This window comes from Oncorhynchus mykiss, chromosome 13, assembly GCF_013265735.2.
Source record: "Oncorhynchus mykiss isolate Arlee chromosome 13, USDA_OmykA_1.1, whole genome shotgun sequence".
NCBI lineage: Eukaryota > Metazoa > Chordata > Actinopteri > Salmoniformes > Salmonidae > Oncorhynchus > Oncorhynchus mykiss.
Genome location: NC_048577.1, coordinates 44319182 through 44343842, shown reverse-complemented (window position 1 = coordinate 44343842; position 24661 = coordinate 44319182). Strand labels below are relative to the sequence as shown.

The 24661-nt window shown below is 43.4% G+C and overlaps 1 protein-coding gene across 3 annotated transcripts; it reads left to right on the top strand.

The window, feature by feature from the left end:
• The first annotated feature begins 915 nt into the window (after positions 1–915).
• LOC110486497 (choline transporter-like protein 2) lies at positions 916–23842 on the top strand. 3 transcript variants are annotated; one of them, XM_021558126.2, is made up of 22 exons: positions 916–1089; positions 15604–15652; positions 15762–15835; positions 16019–16103; positions 16265–16349; positions 16460–16570; positions 16789–16849; positions 17051–17177; positions 17275–17358; positions 17483–17595; positions 17779–17910; positions 18173–18272; positions 18434–18526; positions 18661–18745; positions 18904–19166; positions 19302–19396; positions 19574–19677; positions 19854–19927; positions 20024–20094; positions 20246–20334; positions 20470–20554; positions 21160–22658. In XM_021558126.2, exons 1-22 carry the CDS (start codon positions 1056–1058, stop codon positions 21321–21323), a joined length of 2178 nt encoding a protein of 725 aa, XP_021413801.2. In that variant the 5' UTR covers positions 916–1055; the 3' UTR covers positions 21324–22658. The 3 variants fall into 3 exon arrangements, with proteins under 3 accessions (XP_021413801.2, XP_021413802.2, XP_021413804.2); XM_021558127.2 differs by lacking the exon at positions 916–1089 and adding an exon at positions 13111–13540; XM_021558129.2 differs by lacking the exons at positions 916–1089; positions 21160–22658 and adding exons at positions 13120–13540; positions 22971–23842.
• Positions 23843–24661: the final 819 nt, after the last annotated feature.

The following is a 24661-nucleotide window of genomic DNA, read 5'->3' as shown; positions in this document are numbered from 1 at the left end:
AATATGATAGAGTATAATGGAGATATAATACTCTACAAAGCTCATTGAAGATTTGTTTCTGATAGTTGTTAATTAAGTGTGCAAAGAGATGTTGATTCCAGACATTAACCTACCCCATCCCGCATTTAGAAAAAGGTCTATAACTAAATGAGAATTAAATTAATTCATAATTGAAAAAAAGCACTTAAATTCTGTGTGACACTTAGCTGAAGCAGTGTGCTGTTGAAAGGCCCTAAGGATTCCTGCAATGAGATGCCCATTTAGGTAAGACCTTCAAGGTACCAGCCATGCTGAGACAGAAACAAACTGACATGGTGTAACACCTGGTGTTATGCTGAATTATGTAACTTTTTTAAAATCAGGCCAGTCACACATTTTGAACAATAGCCACGTTGATATGGTGCCAATGGGATGCCTTCCAGTGCAATGAAAATGTAATTGTTTGCCAGTCATCTGAGTTGGATATATAGGCACCAATCCCAGCATTCTTTTTTGTTTTGGAAATAATATTTTAACTTGACTGCACGTCCAACACAGTTCTTACAAATGTATTGTGTAGCTCAATTAATCTGATAAATTAGAAAACAAATTACTGAGCAAGCAGGCTTAACCTGAATCGTACTCCTATTCCCTTTTCACAGTGGTTCTTCCACTCCAGTTCTGACATATATTATGTAGTATTTTAGGAAATCTTACAGCTTCTCTTCCTGACACACTGTATAAAAAAATATGTTCCTGTGCTCTGCATAAGAAGATGAATAGATAGGCTATACTGTCTGCATGTTATATGGTCACATTGACGTACCGTTATAATAGCAGTGTCATCGTGCTCACACCCACGTCCAGTGATTCGTCTATTTGCCCGTCATTCAAAGTTTTGTTGGCATTCACTGGTCAACTTTTTAAAGAAGGAACGTCTCGCTAAATGTTTTGAGTTTGATTCAGATTTGGAGTGGACTTCAGCGCAGTAACTTTATCCGTAGGCTACCATTTGGACTGGAAATGAGGATATATGTAGTCTTACAATTTTAGTTTACAAGTGGACTCACTAATTCATGATGGAACTGGAGGGTGAGAAACCGAAGTATGGTAAGTTGTTAGCTTGTTTAGTTTATATAGGCTACCATAGCTCTTTAACAGCGCTCACTGTCCTGGGATAGCTAGCCGACCAGCCCCATATAGTTTCGTTTTCATGTATGAAGAAGACTGGAGTGTGGAATGCAACATTGTATTGGTGTGTGCTGGTTGCATGTAACAATTTAACTCAGCATTGGGCTATTACATATTTGATTTACCCCATTGACGTAGCCTAACTCAATCAACTTTTCTCTGTCTCATTTTCAGAGAATATGGAAATTGACTCACAATTCGAGCCATACTTTTCATACGTTATAGTCTATGCTTGGTCTATGCTTCTGTTTTGGGCTAGTCTACACATTGCATTTGATTAGCCTATGTTGTTGTTGCCTCTCTCACACTCCCACGCCCAGGTCTCATCCCTGTGCCAAACAATGATATTACTGATAAACATTCCATACAATAATTGCACACTTGTATGCAAATACTGTAGTTTATCTCAAATGATCATACAATATGATTCTCAAATAGAATGTGGGTTTCTTTCAATTCTCTTAACATTTTCAGTTAGTCAGTAGTAAACATGTAGTTTACTATTGTTAGGGTTAAGCTGTAGTGTCCCTGCTCAGGCTTTGCGTGTTTAGTTGCTACATTCCTCAGCCTGGTATGGCACACTAGAGAACGACTCACCAGTTTTGTGCTGACAGAAAAATGACCACCATCCGAATATAGATTAGTTAATAAAAAAATGCCTCATGTTGGGTTTGAGTCTGAATTTATAGAAGATACTGTGTGTATAGTTTCAGCTATTGTCAGGAAAACCCTGCTATTCCCTGCAGTATAAAGATGTTGGTAGGTTAACGGATCCAAACAATTGTTGTTCATGTAAGGGAAATGTTTTTTATTGAAGATATGTTCTCATAATACATTAGTTAATTTATGCTGCCTAAAATGAGCAAGAATCTCTGCTGAAGTAGACAAACCTCTACCAAAATGATAGAGTCTGACTCCACGCTTGTAATTTGGACTTTAAATATACAGTACCATTCAAAAGTTTGGACACACCTACTCATTCCAGGGTTTTTCTTTATTTTTACTATTTTCTACATTGTAGAATAATAGTGAAGACATAAAAACTATGAAATAACCCATATGGAATCATTTTGTAACCAAAGTAGTGTTAAACAAATCAGAATATAAGATTCTTCAAAATTTGCACACTCTTGGCATTCTCTCAACCAGCTTCATGAGGTAGTCACCTGAAATCCATTTCAATTAGATGTGCCTTGTTAAAAGTTAATTTGTGGAATTTCTTTCCTTAATGCGTTTGAGCCAATCAGTTATGATGTGACAAGGTAGGGGTGGTATACAGAAGATTAAAAACCATGTCCATATTATGGCAATAACAACTCAAATAAGCAAAGAGAAATGACAGTCCATCATTACTTCAGTCAATCTGGATGCTTTGCTGGTGACACTGTCTGTGATTTATTTAGAATTCATGGCACACTTAACCAGCATATGTGGGAATTCCTTCAAAACTGTTGGAAAAGCATGTGAAGCTGGTTGAGAGAATGCCAAGAGTGTGCAAAGCTGTCATCAAGGAAAAGGGTGGCTACTTTGAATAATCTAATTATAAAATATATTTTATTTGTTGAACACTTCTTTGGTTACTACATGATTCCATATGTGTTATTTCATTGTTTTGATGTCTTCACTATTATTCTACAATGTAGAAAATAGTAAAAATAAAGAAAAACCCTTAAATGAGTAAGTTTCTCATTTTCACTGTTTGTGTTTTGGTTTTATGTGGGGTTGGCAGGGCCCCGTGAACAACATGGAGGAGGGATAAGGCGAGATTAATGGTTGACTTGTTAGCTGTCTCCCCCCTCCAGCCATATGAAAGCTGTTTTTCTTCTTTCCTCCGCACACAGCCTTTTCCTCCCTCTGCCTGTCTTATGATGACTCATTTATTATTTAAAATCCTCTCTTTCATTATCCAATACTTTTCCCACTCTTCCTACCACAATACATTTTACAACCTCAGTATAGGCTAATATTTAGTATACAGCACTGTTTGCCTCTTCCCTCTATACAGGATTTAGGAATGTGTTATAACCCTCATACAAACAAGTAGTCAGGTCAACAACAGAGCAAGATTTTGATGGGAAGAAAAGACAGTTGAGCATCAAACTGCATTGTGGGAATAGTAAGCTGTGACTTGGCAGGAAATAAAGTTGAAGACATTCTGTGAAAAGTTGTGGGGTTAATGACCTCTAGCATTATATTGTGACATAAATGACTCTCAAATTACTGTCAAATTCAGTGTAATAACTCTTATATGAAAATAATGATGGATGTGCAGATGTATTGGAATCTGACCAGTAGGAAGCATATTTAGTGATAATCAGGTATTATGTGTTTGTGTGGTTATAAATAGTGTAATGATTGTTAGACAGAGGACTTATAGAGGCCCTTCGTTTTTCTTCTTCGTTGTAAGTTCCTTGTGCGTTTGTTTTGCGGTCGTATGAAGTCTTTCTGCATTTAATGGAAATCTGTCAGGGTTTCACATAAGAAGGCAAAGGACAACAAACGTAACTATGGGGAGTTTGACACAGGCTACCACCTTGCAGAAATGAACAGTCCTCACTTGGTTAAAGATTGTATCTGTTTTTATGAAGAAATTGTTTTCAATATCTCCCCCAGCATTGCTCAACATTCCTTTGACCCTGACTCTCCCATGTGCTAATGTTGTAGATACATTCATACGGTTGTAATTTAGGTTTTCATGGTATAACAGGACTGCCTCAGAAATACAGTGGGGTTAAGGTTGCGATCTAACATAACCATCCCCATTTCACATCATGGAGTAATTTCAGGCCAACACATATCAGGAAACCTCAATAACAGGGGAACTGACAGGATCAGACAGCCTACAGTCCTGTGCAGTCTTAGTTTATATGTAATTATAAGACATATTTAGGAGAGTGGTTTGAAATTTGATCCAGAGTCTCTCTGATCTTTATTTCAAGCTCTGGCAAGGTCTAGTTACACTTAGAAAAAATGGTTCCAAAAGGGTTCTTTGGCTGTCCCCATAGGAGAACCTTTTCTGTTTTCAGGTAGAACCTTTTTGATTCCAGGTAGAACTCTTTTGGGTTCCATGTAGAACAATCTGTGTAAAGGGTTCTTCATGGAACTCAAATAGGTTCTGGCTGGAACCAAAATGGTTCTACCTAGGACTAAAAAGGATTCTTCAAAGGGTTCCCGTATGGGGACAGACAAATAACCCTTTTAGGTTCTAGATAACACCTTTCTTTCTAAGAGTGTAGCAATAGTGAAGTGTTGTGCTATTCATGAACATTTACATTTGAAGTCCAATCCAGCTGTTTTCTATTACAACAGCTGTCATCGTGTTATCACTTCCCACATTGTCACTTTACTCAACAACTGTATTGAATAAACAGGCATCCCACTGGGCACACTGGTTGAATCAATGTTGTTTCCACAACATTTAAATGAAATTACATTGAATCAACGTGGAATGGATGTTGAATTGATGTCTGTGCCCAGTGGCATTCCTCTAGGGAAGGCGAAAAGTGTTCCCAACTAGCCCCAATTATTATTGTTTAATCTGCTTGTTCACAGTCTGGTCCAAACATACTCATGTGACTTATTAACCCAACAAAAGTTAAGTTTTGTTTCCATTCAGACAGCAGACAACCTGAGTGTTTGATGTTATTAGGGATAGTTATTATGGTCATGGGGCCTGAGGAGAAGAGAAGAAGCAGAGGCCAATTCCTGTAATAGTGATGTTGAGTTATAGGACCACCCTCGCTGTTATCATTAGGAACCCCGGTCTATTTGTGTGGTATACCCTTCCTCTTCATGACTGGTAGTCATCGCTGTTGGACTTGGCTGCCCTCCCACAGCCTGTCTGGTCTGTCACATCTTGTCACGACTTCCGCCGAAGTCGGGTCCTCTCCTTGTTCGGGCGGCGCTCGGCGTCGCTGGTCTTCTAGTCATCATCGATCCACTTTTCATTTTCCATGCGTTTTGTCTTGTTTTTCCTCACACCTGGTTTCAATTCCCTCAATCACTTGTTGTGTATTTAACCCTCTGTTCCCCTCATGTCTTTGTGTGGGATTGTTTATTGTAAGTGCTTGTGCATGTGTTGATTGGTGCGCGACAAGTTTTTGTACCCAATATTTTGTTATTTTTATGCCGTTGGTTTTGCTATTAAAATGCTCCGGCTATTACCAAGTTCTGCGCTCCTGCGTCTGACTTCTCTGCCACCGGTTACACACCCCTTACAGAATCCCACACCAACTATATGGAGTCAGTAGGAGCAAGTGCCCCTGGAATAGGGGTGGAGGAGTGCATCCGGGAGCATGCGATGATGCGCCACCATGGACCACGTTGTCCAAACTATGGACCGCTGGGAGAGGCAGGGAGTTCCTCCAGCGCCTTCACCAGCACAACCAGGGTCTCCACTACTCACCCCCCCCTTCACCCGGTCCCAGTGGGATTCGTCTCGCCCTTCCCAGGGAGTATGACGGGACGGCTGCACGCTGCCAGGGTTTTCTGTTACAGCTCGACCTCTACCTGGCAACCGTCCACCGGCTCCTTCAGGTCGTGAGAAGGTGTCTGACCTCGTCTCATGCCTCTCTGGGAAAGCCTTGGAGTGGGCCAACGCTGTGTGGGGAGAAGGAGATGCGGCGCTGGACCAGTCTTCGACCACCCACCCGAGGGTAGAGCGGCGGGTGAACGTCTCTTCCATCTGAGGCAGGGGACGAGGAGCGCCAAGGAGTTCGCCATCGATTTTCGGACCCTGGCCGCAGGCGCAGGATGGAACGATAGGGCCCTGATCGACCACTATCGCTGCAGTTTTGCGGAGGACATCCGTCGGGAGTTGGCTTGCTTGGACACTACCCTCACTTTCGACCAGCTGGTGGACCTGTCCATTCAGCTGGATAACCTGCTGGCCACCCACGGACGTCCAGATCGGGTTCTATCGGTTCCATCCCCCAGCACTGCTGCTCCGGTACCCATGGAGCTGGGAGGTGCGTAGGGAGACTGGAGGAGGTTCCGACTCGTGCACCATCTGTGGCCGCAGAGGTCACACTGCCGGTCGGTGCCGGGTTGGGTCCTCTGGGGATCGAGGCAGCAGGCAGGGCACTCTGGCGTCATCCCAGGTGAGCTGGCACCATTCTCACCCAGAGCCCTCTGTTGCACACATGTTTTTGTATGTTTCTTTCCCTGAGTTTTCCCCGCATTCCCAGCATAAGGCGCTCGTCGTTCGCCCTTAGTTTAGGGATCCCCATTGTTCCCGTGGCTGTGCCCTTCCCCGTTCACGCCTTAGACAGTCGACCATTAGGGTCAGGGTTGATTAGGGAGGCCACCGCTCCTCTGGGTATGGTGACGCAAGGGGGTCACAAGGAGAGAATTAGTCTCTTCCTCATTGACTCTCCTGCGTTTCCCGTGGTGCTAGGCCTCCCTGGTTAGCTTGTTATGACCCCACTGTTTCTTGGCAACGGAGGGCTCTCACGGGGCCTTCCGTCCAGACCAGGTCTCCACTGTGCGCATTCCCCCTGAATATGCCGATTTGGCTCTCGCCTTCTCCAAAAAGAAGGCGACTCAATTACCACCCCATCGACGGGGCGATTGTGCGATAAATCTCCTGGTAGATGCTGCACTTCCCAGCAGTCACGTGTATCCCCTCTCCCAGGCGGAGACGGCGGCTATGGAAACACATGTCTCCGAATCCCTGCGTCAGGGGTACATTCGCGCCTCCACTTCACCCGCCTCCTCAAGTTTCTTTTTTGTGAAGAAGAAGGAGGGAGGTCTGTGCCCGTGTATTGACTATCGAGGTCTAAACCAGATCACTGTGAGGTACAGTTACATGCTACCTCTCATAGCCACAGCAATTGAGTCAATGCACGGGGCATGCTTCTTCACCAAACTAGATCTCAGGAGTGCTTACAACCTGATGCGTATCCGGGAGGGAGACGAGTGGAAGACGGCGTTCAGTACGACCTCAGGGAATTATGAGTACCTCGTCATGCCATACGGGTTGATGAATGCTCCATCAGTCTTCCAAGCCTTTGTAGACAAGATTTTCAGGGACCTGCACGGGCAGGGTGTAGTGGTGTATATTGAGGACATTCTGATCTACACCGCTACATGCGCTGACCATGTGTCCCTGGTGCACAGGGTACTTGGTCGACTGTTGGAGCATGACCTGTACGTCAAGGCTGAGAAATGCCTGTTCTTTCAGCAGTCTGTCTGCTTCCTAGGGTACCGCATTTCCACCTCATGTGTGGAGATGGAGAGTGACCGCATTTCAGCCCTGCGTAATTGGCCGACTCCCACCATGGAAACGGAAGTGCAGCGGTTCCTTGGGTTTGCCAATTACTACCGGAGGTTTATCTGGGGTTTTGGTCAGGTAGCGGCTCCCGTTACCTCACTGCTGAAGGGGGGCCCGGTACGTTTGTAGTTTTCGGCTGAGGCGGACAGGGCTTTTGGTCACCTGAGGGCTCTGCTTACCTCGGCTCCCGTGCTGGCCCATTTGGCGTTCATTGTGAAGGTGGACGCTTCCGAGGCTGGGATAGGAGCCGTGCTCTCTCAGCACTCGGGTATGGCACCGAAGCTCTGCCCCCGTGCCTTTCTTCTCGAAGAAGCTCAGCCCGGCGGAGCGAAACTATGACGTGGGGGACCAGGAGCTGTTGGCTGTCGTCAAGGCTCTGAAGGCGTGAGACATTGGCTTGAAGGGGCTAAACACCCTTTTCTCATCTGGACTGACCACCGCAATCTGGAGTACATCCGGGCAGCGAGGAGACTGAACCCTCGCCAGGCAAGGTGGGCCATGTTTTTTCACCCGTTTTTTCACCCCTTTCCTACAGACCAGTTTTCCAAAATGTGAAAGCAGACGCACTGTCCCGACTGTATGACACAGAGGAGCGGCCCATGGATCCCACTCCCATACTCCAGGCATCCTGCCTGGTGGCGCCGGTAGTGTGGGACCTGGACGTGGACATTGAGCAGGCATTACGTGCAGAGCCCGCTCCCCTCCAGTGTCCCGCTGGACATCTGTACATTCCGTCTGCTGTCCGTGACTGGTTGATCTATTGGGCCCACACGTCACCCTCCTCTGGTCATCCTGGGATCGGTCGGACGGTGCACTGTTTGGTTGGGTCGGACGTCGCCCATGTTCACCTCCAGCAGGCCGTGCTGCACCAGAAAGCCAGCGCAGACCGTCACCGCAGTGAGGCCCCAGTGTTCGCACTGGGGGACTGGGTCTGCCTTTCGACACGGAACCTGCCCCTCTGCCTGCTCTGCCGGAAGCTAGGTCCGTGGTTTGTGGGGACATTTAAAGTACTGAGGAGAGTGAACGAGGTTTGTTATAGGTTACAGCTTCACTTTTAGAATAAGGCTGTAACGTAACAAAATGTTGAAAAAGTGAAGGGGTCTGAATACTTTCCGAATGCTCTGTACAATAGTTGACTCAGGAGAAGTGCACATTGGATGAGTGCATACTGTTTATGTGCATTGCTGTTCACCAGTCCCAAACAAAATACATTATTTATGTTCTCTCCAGATATGTGCATACACATATTCAGCATGACAGTCACAATATATTCTGTACATAGAGCACTGTAGATATCGGTATGGGTATAAATACAGGCATGGTGGACAGATAAAACATTTATTGGAAGTTTGACCTTATTTATGGTCATTTTCACTATTGAGAGGCTAGGGAGGAAGGATAATATTGAGGGGAAACTCGACTCAGGAAACAATAGAACATTTCCAAAGCAAGGTCAAGAAAACCAGAAGGTCAAGACAACCAGAAGGTCAAGACAACCAGAAGCAAAACTGCCTTGTGTAGTACACTATACACTGAGCTCTCTGTCCACAAGAGAAACAGTGGTACAGTGGGGCAAAAAAGTATTTAGTCAGCCACCAATTGTGCAAGTTCTCCCACTTAAATACTTATTTTCCACCCTAATTTGCAAATAAATTCATAAAAAATCCTACAATGTGATTTTCTGGATTTTTCTTCTCATTTTGTCTGTCATAGTTGAAGTGTACCTATGATGAAAATTACAGGCCTCTCTCATATTTTTAAGTGGGAGAACTTGCACAATTGGTGGCAGACTAAATACTTTTTTGCCCCACTGTATATCTATTTCTTTGTGCAGATTCTTGGGAAACATCTAGCCACAGTAGTGTACCCTAATAAACAACCGATGTAGCAAATAACATTTGTCCTGATAGTGAATGTATGTCACGCCCTGGCCATAGAGAGGCTTTTATTCTCTATTTTGGTTAGGCCAGGGTGTGACTAGGGTGGGCATTCTAGTTTCTTTATTTCTATGTTGTCTATTTCTTTGTGTTTGGCCAGGTGTGGTTCTCAATCAGAGGCAACTGTCTATCGTTGTCTCTGATGGAGAATCATACTTATGCAGCTTTTTTCCCACCTGTGTTTGTGGGTAGTTATTTTCGGTTTCTGTACCTGACAGAACTGTTCGTTTGTGCTTTGTTATTTTGTTCAAGTGTTTTGAGAACAAAAGGATTACGTACACTCACCCCGCTGCGCTTTGGTCTACTTCATTCGACGGCCGTGACAATGTAGTGAAGCTGAGGATGCATTAATGGATTAAAGCTGGCAGGCCCTGACAGCACACTCCCACTCACCATGCTTCCCCAACAGAATACCACGTTGTTCCTAATGTGCTGTAGCTTTTTTAAATACCTTTTCTCAAGCCATAGAGAAAATGTGACACTGACATGTGGGAATTTATGTCATACCCATATTATGTATTCAGTGGAGATCCAACTCTTGCAGGGTGAAATATGCTCCCTGTGCATAGCCCATCGAGATGTTGAGACTATTTTGTGCTGGTAGTTTGTAACAGTCTGTTACTGTGCATGTAATAATGAGCCAGTAAGGTTTTACAGAAAATGAAGATAGAGGGAGCCTTTGCTTTCTCTCATTAACTTGTAATGAAGGGAAATTGGCCATTACCAGAATGACAGACTATCCCATTGGCCAAAACAAGTGACTACACTGACTGGAAAGAGTATGGAGAGATTCCAACAGAAGCTTCTCATCAATACCCATTTTCCAAACACAGCTCATCATGAAACATACTCAATTTCCCCATAACCTGTCTTTATCATCAGCAAACACAGCATCCAGTTGGGTTCAGACAAAGGCAATCTAAATTGAATTGTTATAGAGATTGCTTTTCATTGCTCACTGCTAAATGTGTTTTAATAAAAAGTAGTCTAATATCCCGCTAGCGTGCAAACCCAGTGAAAGCAGAGGAAATGGCACAAAAGGATGTGGTTATGGATATGTGAATATCCACCCAATGTAATACAGTCATGTTCCCACAAGAGGGTAGAAAACACCTATGAATATGACATGCAATGGCTCTGAGAGGACACACCTGGATATAACAGAGAGGAATAGGGGAAGTGAATTTGGTATAAAAAAAAATGTAAGGTTAGACTATTTTGATAGTCCATCTGTAGATGCTCTATCCAAATAAAGTGTGGCCAAATGTAATTGCTAATTTTCTATATGAGGCTTATTTGATCGAATATAAGTTTCATAATGGTTGGGCTGTTACGAATGCACTGATTTAAGTGGACACACATGGCATTTCAGCAACTTTGGAAGAAAAAAAACAACTTTATATCTGCATTGTAGAGATAGATCATAGAGATAGATCGAGGACTCATCATGGACAGGGCTCGACATTAATACTTGTCCGCTTGCCCGGGACAAGTAAAACAATTGTCGGACAAGAAGAATATAGATTTAAGCTGTCCAGATGGACAAGTAAAAAACAGTCACGCAAAAATCACAATTACAAACATTAGGTTACTCCGATCAGAATTGGATTAGTGTCCTCCGGATGCAATGTGTTGCACACTGTCCTCCCAATCTCAGCAGAGCGCATCTGAGTATAATATTCTAGGCCTGCATTGACAGGCCTTTACATCTTGCAGTCGCGAGATGCGTTTTTGAAATGTACATTTGTTGATATTCATGGCCTGACATGCAGTTGATACGGGTGCACAGTTGATGAAACCAATGCTGCAAACTCCGGTTGTAAAAACCGTCTCTCACACGCTCAAAATCTATTCACTGGCCATGTAATTCTGACAAAGTTACAAGAATATTCCTAGACTAGGCTAATTGACAAGTAACTCTTATGCTGTCAACACTGAATATTTGAACCTTATAAATAGATAAACATCTTAGTTAGCTACCTCAACCACCTTAACCATTTGATCCCTGGTTCATTGAATAAGGGAATTATTTTATAAAGACCATAAAAAGTATTTGGTTGTAATTGTGATGTTGCAGGGTGGCCAATCATGCTCCAGGAGATTCCAGGAGTGCTATTTGGTGTGCAGGCTTTTGCTCCAGCCTTGCTTGAACATAGCACATTGCAAAAAATCAACTGCTCAATAGGACCTTGATAAGCTGACTCTGGTGCGTATTTTACTTTGTAGGGGTTAAGTGCCTTGCTCAAGGCCACAACAGCAGGAGATACTGTATAATACATGGGAACAGACCAGCAACCTCCCATTGTCAATACCAGTGATAATAATTCATGTTATTTTGTGAAGTAGTTACTTGCATAATACAAAATCATTTGCCATATTTTTTGGCTTTTTTGGAGGGGCGGTACAAGTGACTTGAGCTTTCGGACAATTAAAAAAATCTGTCCTACTTGGCTAAAAAAGTGAATGTCAAGCCCTGATTGATTTAGCCATTGAGGACTTCCACCATTTTTAAAGTAGTAAACTGGGTGGGGATTCCTATGAGTTGGAAGCAATCAGCCAATGAAGAAGAAGAAAATGTACTACCTTAAAATTGAGATGCCATGCTGTCACAGACAATATAATGGCACAGATACAAAGATGAGTCCTCTATCTATCTCTATGGCCCGTTGTTCACAAATTTATCTCCCTCTCATTGGCTATAATGGTCCCTCCTGCTTGCCTTCCATGTTGGAGGATATATATTTCCATTGTCAGAGCAGTCACATGTCTATCTTGTCAATATAATAGACAATCTTTGGCTATAATGAACTTCCTAATGAGCAGCTTTGAATTGAATGCAATTTGTGAATAATCCATTGGGCAGAGGTGCGCTCAGTTTGCTTGAACGTTTGCTACGTTGCAGAAACGGTTTGTACTGACGCTTGTACGTTTTTGAACGGACTTTGAGGTACATTTGCTCCGGTTTGGTGGGTGTGGCGAGTCGTGCCTTGATGCAATGAGTAACGTATTTAAAGGTCAGAGGCCATGATACAGCTTTCCCCAAACGACAATCCAACCCCCCTTTTCACCTGGCCGTTCAGTACATCGCTGTTAACGTTCAGTTGAATGTTGCAGAACATAAAAACATACTAAACGCAGCCCTGGTGTGACAATAATTATTCAAACGTAGAAGAAGTGACGGTTAGAAATAAGTAAATAAGGCTGCGTTTCCACAGGCAGCCCAATTCTGATATTTTTTCCACAACTTGGTCTTTTGACCAACCACATCAGATCTTTCACATCAGGGCCCGTTTTCCCAATAGCATCTTAAGGCTGAGTTTATTGTTAGAACCAACAATGGGCCCAGATCTTTTTGAGAGCTGATCTGATTTGTCAAAAGGCCAATTAGTGGAGAAATATCAGAATTGCCATTTAAGATAGCTCTAGAAGTTAAATAAGGTATCAAAATATAGCTTTGTGTTCATTTGACAGTCTAAATAGCTTCAGGGCTGGAGATCTTGATTAAAGCGTTCATCTATCCAGTATTATAACCAACCCACCGGAGTCTCATCAGTCTCCAGTGCAACAGCTTTTTGTTTTTCCCCCAAACACCTGCGTTTAATCACTCCTGTATAGTTTGCTTGGGATCCACAAAGATATCCAGCAGCTTTTTCACAGAGGGGGAGGGGAGAGTCAGTGTAGTGGAAAAACAAGGAATTGTCTCCACCCATTTTGCCTCGTTTGTGCTCCCACCCTTCCCTGTAGGTGAGCTACCTGACCAAACTCTGGGGAGAGAGAGAGAGTGTGAAAGAGGTAGAGAAAGCCAGGAACAAAGGCAGAGAGTGTGAGAAACACAGACAAAAAGAGCTCTGTGTGGAGGAAAAAGGGGAAGAGAAAGGTACAGGTGGACTAGAGATTTGAGCTAGGCAGCTGTTGGGGGGAGGGACAGTGGGTGGACTCTGAGGAACAGGGGTGTGCTCAGAGCTGTTGCAGACAGGTTGGACAAGTTTCTTCCCACAATACCTGTCTCTCTCACGTTCTTAAACACACCAGTTGGCAGGAAAAGGAAGTGAAGCAAAAAAGGGCTGAAGAAAAAGAGGGAGAGTGTTCTGGTCCTTTATAAGTTGACAACCAGAAAGGAATTTAAAGATGCCTGAGGAGCAACCCTATTACGGAAAGAATGGTAACTTCTAATTGCGTCAACTTGGTTTTAGTTTCTTCTAATTGCTCCAATGTGGTTTTACCTTTTTTTAATCTTGTGAAAAGCTGTTTGTGTCTTTATGATGGTTGGTTTGGTTGTAGCTTAAGTTCTTGACGTGGGATAGAGCTTTTCTCACTGCTTGAATGTTTTAATCAATCTATCAGTTGGAGCTTGTTAAAGGGTGGTGTAATTTGTCTCTAGAGAAGAGCGGCACTGGGTGAAACTACACCTCTAGTATTGGCATTATGAAAACATGTCTGAGAATGGGTGTGGGTTAAACCTGCTGATTTATACATGTGTGTGGATAAATGCAAGTGCGTGTGTATCAATGTTTTCTCTCTTTTATCAAATGCTGCTGCATTGTGTGTGTATATAAGGATTGAAAAATTGGCAGGAAACATTTTGTTTTCAGCCCTGAAATATAAATGCGTCAGCCATTGTTGTTTTGGGCAAAATGTTTCCGCACTTTGCACTCCAGTCTACACTCCCTTTGCAGGCTGTTTCCACCATGTCTTTGAAGGGCATCTCAGGCTGATTATGCCCATGTAACACTTTAACATCCAGACTCTGTGTCTCTGTGCTTGTGGAAGGATGTTCTCTGGGAGCAGGCCCACTATAATGCATGCTGCAACAGCACCCTGACCACTGCTCTGCATTATTAATGGCCGCCATGCTGAACGTCATACTCTATAGTATCTGGTCTAGACCCAGTGGTTCATCCACCTTAAGACTGTGATTATTGATGTTCTGGGAAGTTTAGATTCAGTATGGCTCAACTTGAGCACTTTTGACTGATCGTTATAACCGTACCTTTTCTCATCTAGTCCTAAATGTCGTTGACGTTAATGCCTCCTTTTGGTCGTCTGAGGATTTAGAACTGGCATTGAGTGAATGTAGTTTTGCTCATGACATATCCATTCCCTCCTTGTACAGTAACTGTAGGTAACTTTGATTGATGTGGGCTGATGGCAGATGTGGAGTGTGTCGTCTCTGTGCTCCTCCTCACCCTGTGGGAACTCCAGGGTTCAGATCCAGGTTACACATTGTATTGGGTGTGCATGTGTGAAAGGGAGAGAATATTGTGCACTGGTTTATAGCCAAGTTTAATTTGGGGGATGTTATCAAGTTGAGAAAATCACGAAACATTAACAAGAACAGAAACTTTTTTTTTAACCTTTTCGTGGCATGAATCAACATTTTTCAGCATCGGCTGAAGGAGACATCACATGCATTCATTCCCCACATACGCTGCTGCTACTGTCTTATGTATCCTGTTGCTTGGTCACTTTACCCCTACCTATATGTAGATCACAGGAGGCTGCTGAGGGGAGGACGTTTCATAATAATGACTGAATGGAGCAAATGAATGGCATCAAACGCATGGAAACCATGTTTGATGTATTTGATACCATTCCGCTCCAGCCCATCCTCCCCAATTAAGGTGTCACCAACCACCTGTGATGTAGATGGCTACCTCAATTACCTCGTACCCCTGCACATCAACTGTGGTACTCCCTGTATATAACCATGTTACTTTTTACTCGTTATTGTTATTCAGTATTCACTGTGTATTATTCGTTCCCCCATTTTTATATTTTATCTTAACTCTGCATTGTTGGGAAAAGACCCCAAGTAAGCACAAAAAAAGTGATTTGATGAATAGGTTGTGCTCACACAGTAGAGTGGCTGACCTCTGGTGACTGTGTTGTGGTACTGCAGGTTCTCAAGTTAAGGTTGCTTAGTCACTGTAGAGGAATTTGTTGGGTTGCCAGGTGTGTCTACCCTGAGGGAAAAGTAATCTGACCAACAGTAAAGGGAGCAGAATGTCAACGCGTGGGCAATCCACTTTGTTTACCCCATGAAATGTATAACTAGGAGGCAGACGCCCCCACATGGAACAGTGTCAAAGTGCTTCTTGGTTATGAAATGTCTTCTGACAGCCCTGCAGTGTGTACACTTTCATTTAACTTCTACGCTGCAAGCCATTTACCATCTGAAATGGTATTCCTACTGTATTTTTCAATACTTGCATTCTTTCCATCTAGGTGAACCAAGAAAGTATGACCCCACCTTCAAAGGCCCCATCTATAACAGGTGAGAGGATTGCCAGTTCATCCACACTGTAGTCAGGACGGCACATAATTTGCATCTAAAAACTATTGGTCCCATAACGTTTCCATGTCTCCCCCTCTCTTTACTCTAGGGGCTGCACTGACATTGTATGCTGCATCCTCTTCATTATTTGCATACTGGGCTATGTTGCAGTGGGAATTCTGGGTAAGTAAATGTGTCCTATAGGCACGAACAAGCTCAACCTACCCCATATTAAGGACTTGGGTATACCCAGAGTCATGCCCTTAGGTATGTCTCTGAGTGCTGCTCACCCAAAGCATGTCTGTGTGTTAAAGATGCCTGGTATTTGATTGTTTCTTTGTTGTTGATGGTTCCCTTCTCCCCTAGCCTGGTCCCAGGGAGACCCCAGGAAGGTGATCTATCCCACAGACAGCAGAGGACAGTTCTGTGGGCAGGCAGGCACACCTCTGGAGTAAGTTCTGCCCTCACCATTCATACACGGTGGAATACGTAACGGACAATCACTAACACTCACATGTGTTGATTGTCTCCATCATTCCCCCCCCCTGGGCATTCACTCTCTTTAAACCTGCTCTTGTTCTCTGAACAACTGGTTGTGTGTGTTTATTGTAGGACGAAGCCCCTGCTGTTCTACTTCAACATCATGAAGTGTGCCAGTCCCATGGTGCTGCTGGAGTTTCAGTGCCCAACCACACAGGTGACCTGAACCTTTGTTTTCAGTTGATACGTTCTTGAACACCATGTTATTTATGCATGCCTATGCACTTGTATTATCTTGTCTCATGGTAACATTTCTTTTGCCATCAGATGTGTGTGGAGAAATGCCCTGATAAGTTCATGACGCTCCTGAAGGCCTACACCAATAAAGAGGACTTTAAGTATTATAAGAACTTCTGCAAGGAGGGTCTAGAGGGGCTGGTGAGTAGCATGTGAAGAGGAATCTGAGATAGGTGGCGTAGTAGTTTTCCAAAATCAACAATGTCAAGATTCCTTGGTATAGAATGTGACAGTGTTTTGTTCTACAACAATAGTGTGTGTGCCCAGTGGCAGTTTAGTGTGAACCATTCAAACTTTGAATATACATTGCCGCACCAATGGTTAAGATACTAAGTGCTGGTTGTTCATGTGTGTTTTAGACTGTAACACAGATCCTGAGTTCTGGCCTGTGTCCTGCCATGCTGACTCCAAGTAAACCCTGTAAGTACGGCTCTAGTCTCTTTTGCTCCCCTATCCTGTCTACCTGCCCTTCTTCCATTCCTCTGAGTCGAACTCCCCAACACTCCATCTGGCCAGCCCATCCTCCACAATTCCGGAATTTGAAAAAAGTGAAAGACATTATTTTAGCTGCTCTCCCTTATTGTTGTGTCTTCTCCTTCACCCCCCTTCCTCTTCCTCCAGTCACCCGCAGGTGCTTCCCTGCCCTGGACCAGAAGAAGGGAGGGGAGATCACAGTGGGAAATAACTCTAAGTTTGATGACGGGGAGGGGAACATTAGAGATGCCAAAGATCTGGTGGCGGGGGTCAAGTGAGTCCACAGAAACAGAATTTGCATGATGTTTTCCTGTGATGGTTGCTAGTGCTACATCTACAATCAGCATTGGTCACTGTATTTTCTCCTATAGGAATGCCACAGTGGTCATTGAGGCTCGACAAGTGGCCATGAAGATCTTTGAGGATTACACCCAGTCCTGGTACTGGATCCTAATGTAAGTCAGCATCTTCCCTTTGACACTATTGTGCAGTAATGCATTCACACTGAATTCCAAAGCACTTGATCAGCAAAGAGTCAGTTACGTAGCCACTCAAGTTTGTCTTTGTGTCGGGGTTCAGAGGGTTGGTGATTGCCATGCTCATCAGTCTCCTTTTCATCATCCTCCTGCGCTTCCTGGCCGGGATCATGGTGTGGGTCATGATCGTCATGGTGATTCTGGTCATTGGATACGGTAAAAACCAGTTCAACAGAAGTCCCATTTTGAGTTGTTTCTTAATGTTCATATCTCTATATAAACTCTCTATAATCAACAAAGTAATATCCTGTGTCCCTTTCCCTAATCTCTATCTAAATGCTGTACGTCCCTCTTGTGGCCATGCTCTGTATTGTGGCCATGCTCTGTATTGCACCACAGGCATCTTCCACTGCTCCATGGAGTATGTTAGCCTGAAGTCAGAGGCAGGCTCTAATGTCACTCTAAAGGACCTGGGCTTCCAGACAGACTTCTCTGTGTACCTGCATATCAGACAGACCTGGCTGGCCTTCAGTAAGTCTCCCCACTAACCTCCTCTCAACCTTACAGCTAGTGTGGCTCAGGAGGTATACACCTGGGCCAATACATTAGTTCTACTGTATATCACGAAGCAGGATCAATGTTAGCCAGGTAACTTTTAGAAACCCTTAGATATATTGCAGTGTTATCGCAAGCATAAACTGATACTAAGGACAACTAGGATTCCTGTATAAATGGTTGTGACTGAATTCTCCATTTTGTTTTTATGCCTTTTCTCTCTCTCCCATTCTCTTAGTTATTATTCTGGCCATTGTTGAGGTCGTCATCATTTTGCTGCTCATCTTCCTCAGGAATAGAATCCTCATCGCTATCGCTCTCATCAAAGAAGCCAGCAGGTCAGGAAACGGGAGTGCTCTCTGCACTTACAGCCATTTATAATGAGATTGGATGGGAAAAGGATTATTGAATGCTAGATCAATTGTCTTTAAAGGTGATTGTAATACATAGATGGCGGATAAGACCTTTCTAGTGCTAAACTGTGATGTTTTGTTTACAGGGCCATTGGGTATGTGATGTCAGCCCTGTTTTACCCCTTGTTCACCTTTGCCCTGCTATCCATTGTCATCGCCTACTGGGCTGTCACCGCTGTGTATCCTTCATGTTTGGAGAAAAATGACTCATAGGCTTGAGTAACTCAACATGCTCTTCTGAATGATTGATGTGTATTTGCTGGGATGTGTAGTTCTCTGGGTCATGTTCTAGACCTTGACAGCCTCTGGCCAGGTTCCTGTCCACCTCCAATCAGCCCATCTATAAGGTGTTCAATGAGACGGCCTGTGATCACTCCAGGAAAATCTGCGAGCCAGCTGTGAGTCCTGCTTTTCCGTTAGCCCATGCAGTATATCACCATCGAACAGCCTAATCTTAATTGGGGATACATTGAACCATCGGCTCACATCCCATGATAAAAGTGTATACAATGGGTAAAATGTCCACTGTTGATTCTTCTCTACCGGTCTCCTCCAGAACTTCAGCACATCCAGTATGAAGGCGGAGTGCCCAGACTCCAAGTGTCTGTTTGCCTTCTACGGTGGAGAGACGGTCTACCACAAGTACCTGATCGGCCTGCAGTTCTACAACGTCTTCCTGTTCTTCTGGTGTGCCAACTTTGTGACAGCGCTGGGTCAGATGACCCTGGCTGGGGCCTTTGCCTCCTACTACTGGGCCTTCGTCAAGCCTGACGACATGCCTGCCTTCCCCATCTTCTCATCCCTTGGCAGATCACTCAGGTGTGTGTGACTGTTTACGTTCCTGTTCCTAACCAAGTTGGGTGTTCAGATATGTACATGATGCTTTGTTGCATATGTGGGTATCTTGACAACATTCAAGGTTGGTTAGTGACATCTCATCACTCCCCTGCTCAGGTATCACACAGGTTCCCTGGCGTTTGGCTCTCTCATCCTCTCCATCATCCAGATCATCAGGGTTCTGCTGGAGTACATCGACCACAAGCTCCAAGGTGAGCCATAGATCCTGTATTAGCAGTACTACGTACGGTATGTTGCTATTAACACAGCTGTCATTGTTTGCCCTCATCATACTTCACACTAGTTGTGTATGAATGTTTTTTTGTTTTTTTTGGACTTGTGTTGGCTCTGATTGGTTCTGCCCTACTGTGTGTTATTCTCCCCTAAAGGAACCCAAAATAAGTGCACGAAGTTCCTTCTGTGCTGTCTCAAGTGCTGCTTCTGGTGCCTGGAGAAATTCATCAAGTTCATCAATAGAAATGCCTATATTATGGTGCGTGTACCACCTGTTTGTATGCACCTGCTGTGCCCAATGTCACCCAGTTAAATGCATGTCAGATTGGATATAATTAATTGCAGAGGAGCTTTGTCACCTGGATCATCTAACTGTTAACTGTGGGAAAATGTTTGGTTTATGCTTGATTATGAATTTGAGTCTGCTGCCTCCAGGTGGCGATATATGGCAAGAACTTCTGCACGTCTGCCAAAGATGCCTTCTTCCTTCTCATGAGGAACATGATCAGGTGAGTGAGTGTGCTGTTTCTTAATGTTTGTTGACTTAATGAACTTTACAAAATGGACTATGATCCATCACAACGTATCACTGTTTGACCTTGCAGGGTAGCCGTCCTGGACAAGGTGACAGACTTTCTGTTGTTCCTGGGCAAACTCCTCATCGTGGGGCTTGTGGGTAAGTGAGGCTGTTTCTATAGGAAACATGATGAACAATAACACGCTCTCAGTACGGCCAGTCTTCTAATGATTGTATTTCGTTTTATTACGTTTCACTGTTGACAACCAGTTGTGCTATTGGATGACAACTCTTCAGTCCTGTTTCCTAGGAATCTTTGCGTTCTTCTTCTTCTCTGGGAGGGTGAAGGCCTTTGAGAACACAGCGCCCAACCTCCACTACTACTGGGTTCCCATCCTGGTGAGTAGCATAGCCATGCTCCGGGTCTGGTGGGTTATGTACAAAGACATGTAGTTTAACCTATGATTTAAATGTAGCTGAGTGTAACCTACAGTGTTATGTATTGTAATGGTTGGAGTGTGTTTCTCTCCTCAGACGGTGGTGGTTGGTTCCTACCTTATTGCCCACGGCTTCTTCAGCGTGTACGCCATGTGTGTGGACACACTCTTCCTCTGCTTCTGTGAGTAACAGTAGAACCATCCCCCTCTCTCTTGTTTTACGCATTGTCTTTCCCCCACAAACACAAGGTACCAGTGGTGAGAAGGTAAAGGATTATGGTGTACACAGTATACTCAGGAAATGGCTGCCTCGTGTTGGCAACTCTTACATCTCAAAGCTTTACTAAATGGCAAGTTTTGAAGTCAAGATGTCCCAATGTGTCTAGAGTTCATGTTGTCCTGAAACGGTGACTTCCTCTCTTTCTTCATGACCTCTTTCACTGCTAATGGTGTTGGGCTGCCACTAATGATGAATTGCATGATGATATTCTGGTGTTCTTCATAATGCTTTATTGCTAAGTTATTGATCCTAACCCAGCTATCTAGGACTAGTGTTAACTTGCTGGTTGCAGACAATGGGGAAGTTTGGGTGTTGATCTATTCATTTAAAATGCGAATGGGTGCTTTTGCGGGGAATTTTGACTGACTTTCTCTTTCTCTCCCTTCTCAATTCATATTGTTTTCCATCTCCCTTACTAATGCCACCCTTCACCTTCATCATCCTGTTTTCCAATCAACCATCCTTTGACCCCATATAAAACACACACACACACACACACACACATAGGTGAAGACCTGGAGAGAAATGATGGCTCTCTGGCAAGACCGTATTACATGTCAGCTTCGCTCCATGACATTCTGTCGGAGAACAAGGCTGTGGAGGAGACCGAGGAGCCAACCCAGTCCTCGCCACATCAGCTAGACTACCAAGACGTCCAGCTGAAACAATAGCAGCCTCCGATGCAGCAGAAAGACCAGGACGTTTAGGTCATAGCAAAGACACTGTGGACGAGATCTCCACCTGCAGATCTGTCTTGTAGAAATGGGCATGCTACTCATGATTGGTAGATCGACATCAAGGCCTGAATTTGAACAAGTCAACTGCTTCACCAGTGTCCTTCTCCCTATAGAAATGTGTGTGTGTGTGTACAATTGAAGTCGGAAGTTTACATACACCTTAGCCAAATATATTTAAACTCAGTTTTTCACAATTCCTGACATTTAATCCTAGTAAATATTTGATGTCTTAGGTCAGTTAGGATCACCACTTTATTTTAAGAATGTGAAATGTCAGAATAATAGTGGAGAAGGATTTCAGCTTGTATTTCTTTCATCACATTCCCAGTGGGTTAAAGTTCACATACACTCAATTAGATTTTTGGTAGCATTGCCTTTTAAATTGTTTAACTTGGGTCAAACGTTTTGGGTAGCCTTCCACAAGCTTCCCACAATAAGTTTGGTGAATTTTGGCACATTCCTCCTGATAGAGCTGGTGTAACTGAGTCAGGTTTGTAGGCCTCCTTGCTCGCATACGCTTTTTCCGTTCTGCCCACAAATTTTCTATAGGATTGAGGTCAGGGCTTTGTGATGGCCACTCCTATACCTTGACTTTGTGGATTGGACTTTGTGGAAATTTGTGGATTGGTTGAAAAACAAGTTTTAATAACTCCAACCTAAGTATGTAAACTTCTGACTTCAACTGTATGTATGCATGTGCTCTTAATGGTTGGAGTTGGCAAAGGATAGTCGTTTCAAACCATAAACAATGCTAGGGATTCCACTGATGTTTTAGTGAACATGTTGCAGTTCTGACATTGTTGCTAGAAGGGAAACACTGTCGGCCATAGGAAACAATGTGCCTAATTGACTATCCGTTTTGGTCTGATGTATTGAGCCTCTTACATATCACATTGTTTACAGTTAATGCATTCAAAAGATCTCTGCAATGCTTCCATCGTTAGCAGTAATACTATCAGTGCATTATTAAAATGTTGATATTTTCAATGATCTATAAAAGCCATATGTAGTTTTGTATATACTGCAATGTATTTCTTAGTTCCGCTTGTGAGGGAAGCGGCTCCATTTTGTTTTGTAAAGCAATTGCAATCAGATCCCTTATTGCCTTGAAATGTTTGCCTGTCAGCAAGGTCTGTTTGATGCACTGCCCTGGAGACTCCTAGGATCTTTGAGCATTAACTGAATGCAGTATCTCCTTTCTCTCTCTCGTGCTATTGTGCATGTTGGTAGTATGTCTGCTAGTGATTAAAGCTGCCAGTCTTTCTGTTATTTGTCTTTCCTCCTCATTCTCTTTCTGCATTGTGTTGATGGGGAACAAGCTAAGGTAACTAACTTCATTTTGGGTTTGACAAGGCAAACTTTTTACCAATTCTATCAAAAGCAGGCCAATTATGTTTTGTAGGATGACATGTGAAATGACTTAAAGCATTTGTTTAACTTGGTGTAATCTTTGAAGCTTTGCTAATGAATCACAAGTTGGTTCTGATCTGGCCCCTGCTTGGAAATGTAACAATGTTCAAGATTTTCCTTTTGAAATAATGTTCATATTTTTGTCTCATGATGTTTTCCCTGATTCTTCAGTGGAGGACCTGGAGAGGAACGATGGCAGTGCGGAGAGACCCTACCTGATGTCTGACCGCCTCCTCAAAGTCCTGAATAAGAAGAACAAGCCTGAACCAGCAGAGTAGCGCTCTCTCATGTGGTGTGGAGGAGGGCAAAAGCTCTGGTGTGTAATTGTATATAGTGGAGTATGCCTTAAAGACCAGGTTGGCCTAGGACCTCATGCTGTCACTCATCCTGTACCAATCTGTTGCCAGAAGTCCAAACAATCGCTGCCGTCCTCTGTGGTCGAGTGAGGCGTATAAATCCTAAATGGAATTTTAATGCTGCATGCAGAGTGCTTACAAGGATGTTATTTTTTTTCATTGTTATTTGGTTTGGATGAAATCATAGTTTGTTTATTTTTTAAGTATATTTTCAAAAACCAGCAACCAAATGTGGTTCTTATTGAATATAGCTGTATGTTACTGTAATCAGACCAGCTGTAAGCCAGTATGTTATGAACATGCTTTGTTATGAATATTACTTGGAGTGTGTTATATGAAGGTGTGCACGGAACTGATCTATTTAGTGAAGTATTTTATACATTTGTATGTAACCTATGCAATTATTTTAATACATGCAGTACTTCAAGTTTAAAATGTATAACTACTTTTTAATTGTTGCAATATTTTCTCTGCTTTGTCCTTACCAAAGCCATTAATACAGTACTGTAGCCCCTTTTTAACCCGCTGTTCAACATCAATGCTGCTCTCTGTTATAATTGCCAGGGAATGAGCAGTAAAGGTATTAAGATGGTGTGAAGCTGAAAGCAGGGAAAAATATGGGTCGTGTATGTGGATCTGTTTAAGTGCCTGTGGATTTCTGAAAATAAAAATAGTTTTGTACATTTAGTCCTGTGTGTGACTGCCTGCCAGGGCAGATGTGATTATTTAGCTACCGCCAGTTAAACTGTTTTAATGGTCAGCTGTGGATCCTCACGGCTCTCTGAATGACAAGTAAAGCATCTATAAACAGAATGAACTGTTCTACAATCATCAATTATACAGTTGATGATGTTGGAAGTTTACATGCACCATAGCCAAATACATTTAAGCTCAGTTTTTCACAATTCCTGACATTTATTCCTAATAAAATTTCCCTGTCTTAGGTCAGTAAGGATCACTTTATTTTAAGAAAGTGAAATGTCAGAGTGATTTATTTCAGCTTTTATTTCATCACAATCCCAGTGGGTCAAAGGTTTACATACACTCAATTAGTATTTGGTAGCATTAACTATAAATTGTTTTAACTTGGGTTGAACGTTTTGGATAGCCTTCCACAAGTTGGATGAATTTTGGCCCATTCCTCTTGACAGAGCTGGTGTAACTGAGTCGGGTTTGTAGGCCTCCTTGCTCTCACACGCTTTTTCCATTCTGCCCACAAATTTTCTATAGGATTGAGGTCAGGGCTTTGTGATGGCCACTCCAATACATTGACTTTGTTGTCCTTAAGCCATTTTGCTACAACTTTGGAAGTATGCTTGGGGTCATTGTCCATTTGGGAGACCCATTTGCGACCAAGCTATAACTATAGACCCATTTGCGACCGCCATCTTGAGATGTTGCTTCAATATATCTCCATAATTTTCCTCATGATGTCATCTATTTTGTGAAGTGCACCAGTCCCTCCTGCAGCAAAGCACCCCAACGTCATGATGCTGCCACCCCCGT